The 13,446-nt window shown below is 38.7% G+C and overlaps 1 protein-coding gene across 1 annotated transcript in view; it reads right to left on the minus strand.

Annotated features, from left to right (window-relative positions):
- Positions 1-13,200, minus strand: part of LOC149795849 (uncharacterized) — a 32,302-nt gene extending 19,102 nt beyond the window's left edge. The window contains exons 1-2 of the mRNA XM_089963865.1: positions 12,088-13,200; positions 9,289-9,487 (exon numbers count right to left, since the gene is read on the minus strand). Coding sequence (XP_089819991.1) covers positions 9,289-9,487; positions 12,088-13,200 — 1,312 coding nt within the window. The remainder of the gene's footprint in view (positions 1-9,288; positions 9,488-12,087) is intronic.
- Positions 13,201-13,446: the final 246 nt, after the last annotated feature.

Genomic DNA, 13,446 nt, shown 5'->3' on the forward strand with positions numbered 1-13,446 from the left:
TTTGATAATAAAAGAGCCAGTAAATCCGTTTTACCTGCGATGCCACAATCGATTATTATCGGACCAGAATGGAAATTTGCTTGATATACGCGGGGAAACACTGAGTATCAACTTGCTGGTGAGATCGTAAAAAATCTGCCCGCCAGAGAAAAATAACCAAAAAAATAAATAAAAACCAGGAAATTTTTCAAAATTAGTAAATTTCTTAATTTTGATGGGGTAAATACCCGTCAAATTGAGTAATTTATATAATTTCGTAAATCTGTTGGGGTAAATACCCGTCAAATTGAGTAATTTATATAATTTTATGTTTTTGATGGGGTAAATGGTAGTCAGAAACAAGAAAATTGCACAATTTCAGTAAAATAAATTAAAAAAATAATAAAAATTAGAATCGGAGATTCTTGAAATTTTGTTTTTTTTTGTTGATAGAAATTTTTAAGAATCTTCGATTCTAATTTTACTCTCATCAACCAGCTTTTTTAGCTGCCTGACGCGCGAGCTGGTAATTTTTCTTGACTCGTACTCGTCTGATAAACTCGACCTTACTTTTTCTACCAGCGTCGATAATTTAACGAAATCCTCGATTTGATCATCGCTGACATACGCAAGCGATTGGTACATGGCAATCTGGATTTTCTTTATAAACTTATATTCGGATGGTAGCGTGTACCTGTACTCGAGTTTTCCTTGGACGATCGTTTCAAATTCGGACCGGATTTTACCTGCGTCCAAATCCGAAGATAAATTTATGTTTCTGTTTTTCAGATCCTCGATAGCTTCGATGATGTTGTTTACGTTTTCCTCGTTCATTTATATTTATATTTGTAATCTTCAATTTCAAAAATCTTCGATTTCACTTTCCGAATCGGATATTATTGGAATATAATAAAATTCGATCCATGAGCCGAGTTTGTAGGAGAATGTCGCGTTGATTATTTTTTCTGTCACACGTTGCACCGATGCTGGATTAATACTAAAATATCTTGCAGCGGCATTCATCGATGTGAATACAATTTCCTCATTTGTTTCTCGATTTACTGATTTAACTGCCTTAGCTGGTCGCCGTACGCCACCGGCATTACCAAATTTGGAATTTTCACTCGGAGTTACCACCCGAAGATTTGACAGTTTGTTGTTAAGTTTATCTCCGTCGATGTGGTCGATAACAAGACCGACTTGTATTGGTCCGTTGAAACATTCGAATACAAACTTATGAAAAAAATAACTTGCGCATCTTCGTTTTTTGTTTTTGTTGATGGTAAAAACAAGATAACCTGAATTACAAACCCTACCGATCCGATTCTTCGTCTTAATATTCCTAACGATACCATCGGACGACGACTCGTATTCCGTGATCGTTGGATGAGATTCAAACTCGCATGTCATTGTTGTTTCTGGAATCGTTGATTTTGGATTCATATATGATAATCTATATGTCTAAATCGTTATTTGCTTTGAATCGATTAATATAATCTTCTTCGCATGTTATCACCGACGAAGATCTTTTTTCGTAATATCTCCGCAATTCCCGATAATTCTTTCCTCCACATGCCAAACACAATCGAGTTTTCCCTCGCGTGCCAACTTGACAAACTAAGCAACGTTGTGGTCCTTTACTGCCAGCCGAATCGCATGTATATGAGCGCTGCAATAATCGCCTCTGCAAGATTTGTCACAATTATTTGTTGAGCCGATTAGTATCCATTTGCAATGCATATAATTTAAACATATGTCTAAAATATAATCATGGATATATTTGATCTTGATGATGCAGAATATATTATTCCTGAGGTTGATCGAGCCAAGAAAGAGTTCTTCGATGATGGAGCTGTTCACACTTGGTCGACATGGAAAACAAATTCTATTGATGCTACGATGAACCTGGAGCGAGCTAAGAAAATAATCGAGCATATAAAAACCGAACAAAAGAAGAGCGATTTATCTTTGGAATAAAATTTATCGCACAAATGCCTGATGATACCTGGATTATTCGCGATAAGCGAGATCCTGTGCGTGGTGGTAAGAAAAACGTTGTTTTTGATAAAAATTCTAAACCCGGATTGTTACTGGGAATCGATGGCCCTTATTATGCTAGATCCTATCCAGCCAGCGCTGTTGTTTATGGAATTTATCGGCTGAATAACAATCCGGACGTTAAAAACCTACCTGCGATGAAAGAATCACCGATGATAAATTGCGTGGCTGAGCGTGTTATCGAACATATGAAAAACGCTCGACGTGGATCTGGTTTGACACAATTAAGGTTGGATAAAATTAACGCGTGGGCGAAGACTGTCGCTGATGGTGCATCGGTGGACGATGTAGCTGCGTTGAGTAAAAAACTTAAATTTCCAATCACGGTGAAAACGTTATCGGGAGAAATATTATACTCGTCGCCGTACAGATCCCGAGGAGCGCCAATCGAGATTCTCGATCATAACTCCCACGCGTGGTCGCATTCGGTAATGATATTTCCGCGGGATCGTGTGGTTAAATTTTATCCCGTGGAATTTTCCACGGCGGATGTTGCGAAAGATAATTCCGATGCCATGTTTAGATTTATCAAAAAATTAAGCGCATCTGATCCAATATCGATATGGTTGTTTTCGAGCGAGGAAAGATACGATCAATTTATCCTACCATGCGGTGATATTTACAGAGACGAAATATTACACGAGTCGATGAAAAAACTCGCGGTGAAATATTCTTCGAATCCCGATCAATTATTAACAAATTGCTTTACAATTCCGTCTGTTGCTGCTCACGCCGCTAGAGAGAAAAACTCGTGGAAGCCTACGAGGAACGAATTCCTCGCTGATATTCAACTTAGTTGTATCGAGTATGGCCATGGCGGATTGTGGAATACCAAGTACGATTTCGAAGATATGATCTCCGTTGACATGAGTGCGTGTTATCCTGGAAGTTTCCTTGGATATGGCAATTGTGCAGATTATTTTGCTAAATTCGGCCATCCTACCAGCGAGATGACAAGAGTAGCAATTAACGGACCATTGCCTGATTTTGTCATGACCGGATTCGCTTGCGTTACGTCATTCGAGTTTGCTGAAAATCTACATAAAATCTGCTACATTTGGTTTGGCAAGCATTTCTCTCAGCGCCGTTGGGTCCCTACGGTGTTATTGAGATATATGCTAGATTCGTCGATGTTAGTGTCGTTGACGGTGAGCGAGGCGATTGTATCTTACAGAAAACAGATCGAGGTGTGCTTGCCGACGGACTGTGACAACGCGAAAGATATAGGAAGAAAAATAATCGGTAAATTTACTCAAGGTGGATCCGTTGATCACAAACATCGACACGCTAGATTATTTATCAACGACGCCGAGATGGATTTTATAATCGCAGATACGGTATCACGAGGAATATTTTGCAACAGAGAGAATATTATCATTGATGGAGCAAAATTAGGTACCGTGATTAGCTACCTTGACGGAGAATCAGCGCAATATACGCATTTGCGGTCGTCGATGCTCGCCTATGTAAGTATAAATTTACTCTCGATGATAAATAAATTTTCTGATATCGCAGTAAGGGTCGCGACGGATTCGTTTTATATCGATAAAAAATACCAAGATAGGTTGGAAAATTTAATCACCGATGGTAGCTCATGGGGAACCTGGAGGATAAAAAACGAGGATATCCTAGATTATTGTGAAGACGCCGATGTCGAAGATTGCGATGAATTTCATCGGGGTAGATTTGAAAGATCTTTGATTTTGGAATCTTCGGCGGCCGCATCTGCGTTTGACCCAATTTCACGCAGCAAATTCGTTTACCTAAATGGACCTGGTGGTAGCGGTAAAACAACGCGAGTGATAAATTTATTTGCAAATTCTGACATGATTGTATTAACTCCGACACATAGATTAGCACGAGAAATAAGGCAGCGTGGCGTTAATTCTTGCACGTATCACAGTTATTTCAAGTATAGTGGCGGATCATGGGATTCGGTGCGTATGGGAGACAAATATGTCAACAAAATCATAATATTTGATGAGATTTGCACAGTAAATTTAGATATTTTAAAATCGATCTTGACTTGGCTGGAAGGGAAAAATACCGCTGTGATAATGTGCGGTGATCACGGCCAACCTAATCCTATTGATGGCGAATCGCCTCACAAATGGCTCAGAAACTTCGTTGACTATTATGAGGAAATCGACGCTGATTATAGATCTACAGATATTTTGTTGACCGAATTCAAAAAATTGATTCGATTACAACCGAATAAGATTCAGTGTGACGTCATGAGGAAAATAATCGACGAGACTCCGATGAACGATTTTCTAAATTTGTGGCGTCCCGATCATCTGATTGTCGCTAGTAGGAAAATTATTCGTGATATTATTCAGGAAATGTTATTCAAACTACATTGCGAGAAATTTCCAACGCTGCAGGTACCGTTATGCTATAGGCCCACTGATACTAGGCGACAAAATATTAATATTATTTTGCCATGTGGAGAGGAAAAGATTTTGGTCCTGAATGATATTATCTTCGTTGATATTAATCTCGTTAATGACGCGATAAATGCAGAAAAATCACCGTGGAAATTAGGCTACGCAACAACGATACACTCGTCACAAGGATTGACCGTAGATGGACAAGTTTGGATCGTCGATGACAGAATTTCTTGGTCAAATTTGGTATATTTGGCCGTGTCGAGAGTAAGAAAATTATCTCAGTTAGGACGAATTCGAGTAAATTATCTCAATGACGCTGGCGGTAGTTGAGTATCTTCGGGGACTATTTGTAATTCTTCCTTGGTAAATCCGCGTTGAGGCGCTAACGAATCTAGGATATAAATCACTGGTCTTCCTGACGATCTTGTTACGGCGGATATTTTGTGAGTTGTGACGCTCCAGGTTGGGTCGGTTGCTCTTTTTCTGCCTCCTTCAGCCTCGCCTTCTTTATACAAATATCTGACTGTGACGCTACCTAGTACAGGCTGAATTGTGGAATCTCGCTTTAGGGGTATATTCGATTTTGTAATTGCAATTGCGGGTTTCATTGCTATTGTTCGAGTTACTTCGTTATTCAGCGCGTTAATTACATGAGGCAATCTTGATACCCAATCGTGAGATCGATTATCCTGAATAAATTCACGCGCGTATTGGTATCCGAATAATCGTTCTGCGAGAGTTTTATTGAATCTTTCGACGATAGCTTGATTGTGATGAACACCTACGATACCGCGTCGGATTTTCACATTATTTTTTTTCATCAATGAAGTAACCGCGCCAAGAAATTCTCGACCTGGATCAACCTGAAGAAGATTTGGCCATGTCAACGGGGATCGTGAATAAATTTCATTAAATGCCTTAGCAATTTCCGTCGCTGTTTTATTCGATAATGGCTCTGCTTCCTTGTACCTGCTGGCGATATCGACGATGGTCAAAACGTATTTGTACGTGACGCCGTCAACGGTATCGTGAGGAAGAAACATAAGATCAGCCTGATGGACCTCATTAGGGACACTGACGGTAAAACTCGCGTATGGTATTTTTTTAGGCGGAGGGAGATATATTTGCCAAATTGCCTGTTTTGATAACCACGATTCTGCGAAGGATGATTTTACTTTAGCGGCTTTAGCGAGTTTGGCAATCGCTGATTTTCCTCGCCAAAATCCTCGCGGAGAATAATATATCTGCTCCATATTATTTACCAGCACCGAATACTAATTTGCCTTTCATAGCGCCTTTTATCAACCAAGTTGCCAATTTTTCTTTGAAACTTTTATTAGGAATCGCGTCTAGTGCGTGAATTAGCTTGATATCAGCGAGATGCCTTTGTTGTAAATCTCCGCTGCGATATGCAAGATCGTGGTAGTAACAAGCTTTATCGATAGCGTTTACCGGATCTTCACCTTGCTTTGGTTGGTCATTATCGTCGAGTCTGATATCGAGCCCCGTTCCGGGTCCACAATAATTATACCCTGGCAGATGCTTTTCTCCGGGATATTTTGCCCAGGGGGTCCCAGGTAGATTTGTCAAGGAGGCTGCGATATCTCCTCCGGTTCTTCTATTTTTTTTTTTACAAATCTGAACTTGCGCGTCTTACAAACTTCGCATTCACCTGAGATCGCATTTCTGTTGTTGCGTGTAACGATTTCGGTTGGATTTATCGTAGCTGTGTGCGTGCGGCACTTAACACAATATAGATCCATGTATTCTAGTAACATGAATGTAATTGATTTTTCAGCCACGAAACGACGCGAGCAGGTAAAACATCATGCGGAATTACCGAATTCGATTAGAATGATAATCATCGGTCCATCTGGATCTGGTAAGACACAATTGTTACTGAATTTGATCATGCGATGGCTAAAATGGGACAAATTGTACTTGGTTGCACCATCCGTGGACGATCAACGTTGTTATCAAGTGTTAAAGGAATTTAGCGACAATACCGACGAAGGCACAATCGAATTCATCACAGACATCAATGAAGCTCCATCCGTGGAGAATTTGGACGGCGATATTAATAATCTTGTTGTATTCGACGATGTTATGCTGGAAAAGCAGACCAACCCGGCTAGGATATTCTCGCGTGGCAGACACAAGAACACCGATGTTATTTACGTAACACAGAGATATACGCAGATTCCGAAGGTGATTAGGGACAATTGCAATATTTTATCGGTGTTCAATGGCGTAGACACGCACACGCTGAGAAATATTCATCAGACCTGGTGCAACGGTGACATGGATATAAATAAATTTAAAAATTTGTTCAGTCGCGCTCAGGCAACGCCGCATGGTTTCATCACGATAAATCTTCATGATCCACACAGTCGGTATCGAATTGGTCTTGATCAAATTTATTCATGAAAAAGCAGCCCCACCATGCAACAAAAAAATTAACACAAAAATTTATTCCCTGACATTTATTTTTCCTGTCTCGAACGCTATATTTACTAACACACACGGCGCGACCACCCGATGCACTTGGTCTGGAATGCACGAAAATTGATCTCCGTAGAAGGCTGTAAAAATGAAATCCGAGGCTTCTACGGAGAAAGTTCGCGTAGGAAGCTTTATTTGGTCTGGAAGCACTGGTCTGTACAACTTCCCTGCTGCTAGAGACTCACCTACAGACAATCATGGACAGATTCTCTGTGACGCCTCCAACTAATTTGGACTCACAATCAGCCTAGGAAAGACAGAAGTCCTATTCCAGCCCGCCCCAACCACTGTCCCCTCACAACCCTGTATCACCATTGGCGACACGTAGCTGAAGAATGTGGACAGTTTCAAATACATTGGCAGCACAATATCTAGTGACGGATCACTGGACAAATAAATCACTGCGAGGATCCAAAAAGCCAGTCAAGTACTAGGACGACTTCGAACCAAAGTTTTGCAGCACAAGGACATACGCCTGTCAACAAAGATGAAAGTGTACAATGCAGTTGTCCTCACGTCTCTCTTGTATGGCTGTGAAACGTGGACACTCTACCGAAGACATATCAGTCAGTTGGAACAATTCCACCAGCGCTCCCTAAGATCCATTTTGCGGATCAGGTGGCAGGACCGAATCACCAACCAGGAAGTCCTTGACAGAGCCAACACAACAAGCATCGAAGCCAAACTAATCCAGGCCCAGCTTCGTTGGACTGGCCATGTCATCCGCATGGATCAAAGCAGAATCCCAAAGCAGTTGTTCTATGGCGAGCTAGCCCAGGGAAACCGAAACCAAGGCCGCCCTCATAAGAGGTACAAAGACAACCTCAAGATGAACATCAAATGGACAGACCTCCAACCCCGACTGCTCGAGATCGCTGCCTTAGACAGAAGCCATTGGCGAGAGCTGACCAGAAAAGCCTGTTCCACCTTTGAGGATGACTGCCGCCAGCGTCTTCCTGCAATTCGGGAGAGACGTCACAGAACTGTATCACAAATACCACCAACCACCGGTGTCCCATGCCCCACCTGCAACCACCTGTGAGCATCGGAATTTGGACTCAGGAGCTACATGCGCGTCCACCGTTGAATGAGATCGCACAACTTCTCTTCCTCGGCTCGAGAGACTACCATTATTATTATTATTCACGTTCATCTATTTATATATATTTTCGTCTTTTCCAAAGTTACTTCTACAGATGATGAATCAATCTTTCTCCAAAATTGATCTTATTACCTCAAACTTATTTTGCAACAATTGACCTAATTAGGATTAAAATCTTCCTTGCAAAGTATTCATCCCGATAGATACATGACTAAGGATACTTCACAAAGGTATAAAAAGAAGAGAAATTTAATATAACTCGCAAGACTTGTGTTATAATTGTACAGGCAAAGCAGGAAATACTGGAATTGTATAAGATAACAGATGGAATGTGGATAGATATTCAGCTTTTATATAAAAATGTAAAGGAAATCTCAAGAGCATTGATTCAAAGTTAGCTTCTCATTTGGTGAAAGTTAGAACAAATCATTAAAGAAAATGTACAGCAATTGATAGCACATTTCAAAGCTTTAGGCGTGGTAAGTAATTTTAGACCTATCCATAGCAATGTTTGCAAAAGATTTATACAAGAACATGCAGTGGTATTGATGAGTATAATTGATAAATCCGTTTTAGGACGAAGTTATATGACAAATTTTGCAAACTGTTTGCTTGGTTTAAATACGAAATTAGGAAAACAACCTATTTATTTTAGAATATTGATGACATTTTATTTAATATACAAATATTTAGCTTACCTTGAGCCTGCAAGTGTAGTAATGGTTTATATTTCATTTCGCGGCTACAAGGATGCAAAGGGAAGGACTTAGAGGGAAAATATTATCTCTTTGAAGAGTTATATTGTACTATACAATACAAGCGAATTTGAATAGGTAATATTACTTATGTATTCAGCTAGATAAATTTCCATGTCATGTAAACTGACACCACATTATTGGTGGGGAACGTTTGCAACATTATTGTGCAATAGTTTAAATAATTTTTTGTAGACATGCACTTTTTCTACCGTGTTCTTATAATTGTATCGGTTAATTAGCACAAAGTGTTGTTTATAAACACTTAAAACAAAAATAATGTAGGCCATCAAATTAGTGTTGAAAGCAATGAGCGTGATGATAATGTTCTGTGGTTTGAGATATGTTTATAAAATTGAATGTGGAATTAATGCAATGCTTCAAGTATATTAGAAAGCCACTGTCTCAACCCTTGATTTTATGAGCCTTGTTTCATTTTGGTGTTGAATGAATGGAAAGGGGGATTTGTCTATGAAGTATATAACGAAAATATGTAAAATACCTGTTGTCACTGGACATATATTCGGCATATCTCGGCAGTTATCATTGTAAGGATTAGGAACTTCGCTCTGCCGGCACGTCCGACTACTTTCCCCTTCTCTGTAGGTATATTCGAGTTTCACTCGGGGAGATAATATATATTCCGTACCGTGAGGCGGTCTGAGCTGATTTCCAACAGTTGCTTGCACATCAACGTGAACCTTGCTCATAAAAAATGTATAGCATATTGAGTTCCAGAGGGCTTAAATCGGGTAATTCACCTATTTCGAAATATATATATATGTTTAAGTTTGTCGCCGTCGATACATTTCCTTCTTTGTACTATTGTTTGGCCACCGTGGAGCAATTTATTTTCCTTAGAGAACAATATGGTGACCTTTGGATGAAAGTAATTGAAATCAAGTGATATTGAGAACATATACTTACTACTGAATCGGATAGATGATTGATAATATTACCTCTACCATGATAATAGTACCTCTACCGCATCAAGAAAGACGATTCCATCCTTATAATGTTCTGATCAGTTTCAGGCTTGTATTTCTCTATTCTCTTTCTTAAATCTGTTTCACAAGATGTCTACTAGTAATATTCCATTTGTACAGGAACAGGGACACTGCTACGATCAGTCCAAATCAGCTGGTAGACACAATGAGAAAATAATGGCTTGACCTAACATTACTTCCAAAATTAAAATTATTGTTTGTCAAAACGAGCGTAGTGATTGTGTCTGTAATAGATGCCTGTTATTATATTAGCATCAGCAGCAGCAGGGGTAGTAGCAGTAGTAGTAGTGGTAGTTTAGTTAATTAACTATAATGGAGATTTCACCTAAGAAGTATGGAAATGGCATGTCATGGAAATGTGCTATTCTTTCAATATTTTTGCAATTTTCAGTCTCATATTTGAAATAATACTGCCAAAATTAAATGAAATATAAACAATTATAGGATATGTAATTCTCCAATTATATACTACTATATTCACATATGTAAATCATCATAGTCATATTTATATATTTGTACCCCAACACCGCTCTTATAAAATATAAGTGAAATGTTTTTTAGTTCAAACTTCAGTTGCTCCATAGCTTCTAATCTTAATCAAATGTTTCTAAAGAAGTCATCCAAAGACTTACTGAAATCTTGTATGAAACGTTTATCTCCATATAAAAAGATTTAAAAGGAATATTTTCACATGTTGTTATGACATATAGGTATCAAGTAAAGGAAAAATGACTTTTAATCTTATAACGTGAATAATATCTCTCAATACGCTTCTCCGTCTAACGTATAAAATGCATTTTTGGTGGGACAAAGATAAAGTTCATGACATATACAACGTTGATTTTCGCAGTCCTCTTCGCCGACTAAGCTCTGTGTTGGAATTTTCTTCTGACAAACAATGACGCCTAGAAGTATTAGGTATAGAGCTATGGGAATGTATTTTAGCCTTTATTTTTATGTATATCCATATTTGCCAACATTGTTATTAAAACGATACACTTTGTACCGTGCTCGATTCGTTTGAATTAAACTTGAATAATGTATAGTATTTAAAGCGAATATTATCGTATACCTTGGCAGAATTTGAACAATGAATATAAATCTGGTGTTATCATAATTTTAAACATGAAAACCCGACTCATCTAAAACACAAGAATGTTTGTATCTCGACTGTGAATGTTATGTGTACCTTCAAATAATGAGGACGATGTGCTATCATCATGAATTCATATGAGAAACATAATAATTAATGAATGTCTCATTAGAACCTGACAATTATGTCATTGTCCGACTACTGTATATCTAGGCACTTTTCGCTAGAATTTTGTAAACCTTGTATCGACTGTTAAAGGTGCAGAAGGCGGAGGGTGGAAATTTCTAAACAACATATATCTCTTCATGGGTTAGTCCATGGGTTAGTCCACGCTGAAACGTACATCCGTGAGATATTATGTTTTTAGTGTGGGTGGATCATTGATTTCGGTGTGGTTAGATAATTAGACAAGTTGGTTGAATTTGTTGTAGTTGTTAGTTTAACAGCATTTTTTAGATCATGATAGGCTATACACTGCGGACAGTATATGTAGTAGAAAAAAACAATCCGGGATAGCCCTGCAAAGAACCCCCTATTGACGGGAAGCTCCTGACAAGTTTCCCACATTCGCAGATCACGAGACTCGATCCCTCTTGAACAGATGAGAGATGTCCGTGATCTGTACAGGCCTTATGCCTCTCGGTCACACTATTCCCTCGAGGTAAAGACACTAGCAGTATTAAGAGTATTTGTTGTTGTTATAGGGTTTAACGCCATTTCTCAGCACAGGATAGGCTATACATGGCGGCCAGTATAACTGGTGGAGGAAGAACCCTGGAAAACCCAGGGAAGAACCACCGACCCACGAGAAGCTACTGGCAGGCTTTCCCACGTACCCACGCTAGCCGAGTCTTGGACTCGAACCCACGCAGACAGAGGTGAGATGGCAGTGATCTGGAACGGTGAGCGCTTTAGACCACTCGGCCACTCGGGGCCCCATTAAGAGTATTAATTATTTAATTAAAAGACAAAGACAAACTAGTCCTGGTGCAAATAGCGACATATATATATATATATATATATATATATATATATATATATATATATATATATATATATATATATATATACTACCCATCATTGTTATTATTATTATTATTATTATTATTATTATCATCATCATCATTATCATCATCATCATCATCATCATCATCATTGAAATGCAAGTATTGCTCTTTCTAAAATTATAGCTGAACAATACCTGTTTGTTTTTCTTGCTGACAGCTGGAAGATAAACCTCAAATCGTTGAACAAATATCTGATCATATTGTTGATGCGGTGCAATCCATTCGTGCTCTATTAACCACAGACTGTCTGGAATCTTAAATGTAACAGTTTTCCCGGCATAAAGATCATCCAGGTTGATATATGCTTTATCTCCCGGCTTCGAAGGCTTTGTAGGAATGCTCAGATATTCTAAAGAGGTTATGCATGTGAATTTATTTCTACTCAGAATAGATGTTATTGATTTTTTAGCACCAATGCACTCAGGTGGTACAAGCCCTTCTTTATATTCTAATATATCGCATAAAGAATCTATGGCAGATAATACAGATATTTTGTGGGATATCATTGAGAAAACTGATTGCAACTCCAGCATGGCAAGTATGTCAGGGTTGTCAGCATGTGTAATCTTTGTTGCGTCTAAGTCTGAAGTTATCGCTTTAGCCGCCTGGAATGATGTGAAAGCCCTCATACAAGCTGAAAGGCTGTCCAACAGTTCAAACTGGTAATCGTAAATCTCTTCATAGATGGTGATCAACCTTTTAACCTGTACTTTTGCATTCGGACAGGTTCTTTGTGCAGCCAATATTGTCTTGGTTATACCTGAAGCTATCCCAGAGGTTGAGTCTAAAATGTCACATGCTTCATCAACAAAGTTCTCCCAACATGCACTTATTGCACTTAAGTCTTCTTTTGCAATTGCTGGCTCATAATTTTCGTAAAGCTCAAAGAATGTATTTATTGGAGCTTTAAGGTCACCTGATGACGATGATACTAATGCAGTCTGCAGATTTTTTATCAAATGGGAAATAAGGTTTAAATATATGTCATTTTTACTGAGTTTTTCAACATATTTTCTGGTCTCAATGATGAGGCTGTCGAAAGCCTCTTTTAGTTTGGCTGCTTTAGCAACATTGACCATGGCCTGAGAGACTTCCTTAGTTGCATCAAGTATGCCAGTTGCAGTTCCACCTGAAAAGATTGCTTTCAATGGATTACATGCTTCTGCTATTGCAAAGCTTAATACTAGAGCGGCTTCTATCTGGTCCCCAATCGCTGCCGCCAAGGCTGCATTCAGTATTTCGTTCATAAGAATGTCAAGTGTTTTAGATGATTGTTCTGATGTAGTTTTGTACTTTACTAATGTGCTAGTAATGTCATTTATGTCAATTAGAGCCTGTGTCCTGTCGAACTCTGCTACTGTTTGGAAATAGTTCCTGAGTTCTGCAAATTTATTTGTCATCGCTAATTTAAAATGTTGTGCCACAAGTGATAAGGTATACTGTGTTGTTTCACCAATATTTAAAATCTGCTCAAATCGTTTTTGTTTTAGGAA

The sequence above is a fragment of the Sinohyriopsis cumingii genome, chromosome 7, assembly GCF_028554795.1.
Source record: "Sinohyriopsis cumingii isolate HCF-2022 chromosome 7, ASM2855479v2, whole genome shotgun sequence".
In the NCBI taxonomy this organism is placed as follows: domain Eukaryota; kingdom Metazoa; phylum Mollusca; class Bivalvia; order Unionida; family Unionidae; genus Sinohyriopsis; species Sinohyriopsis cumingii.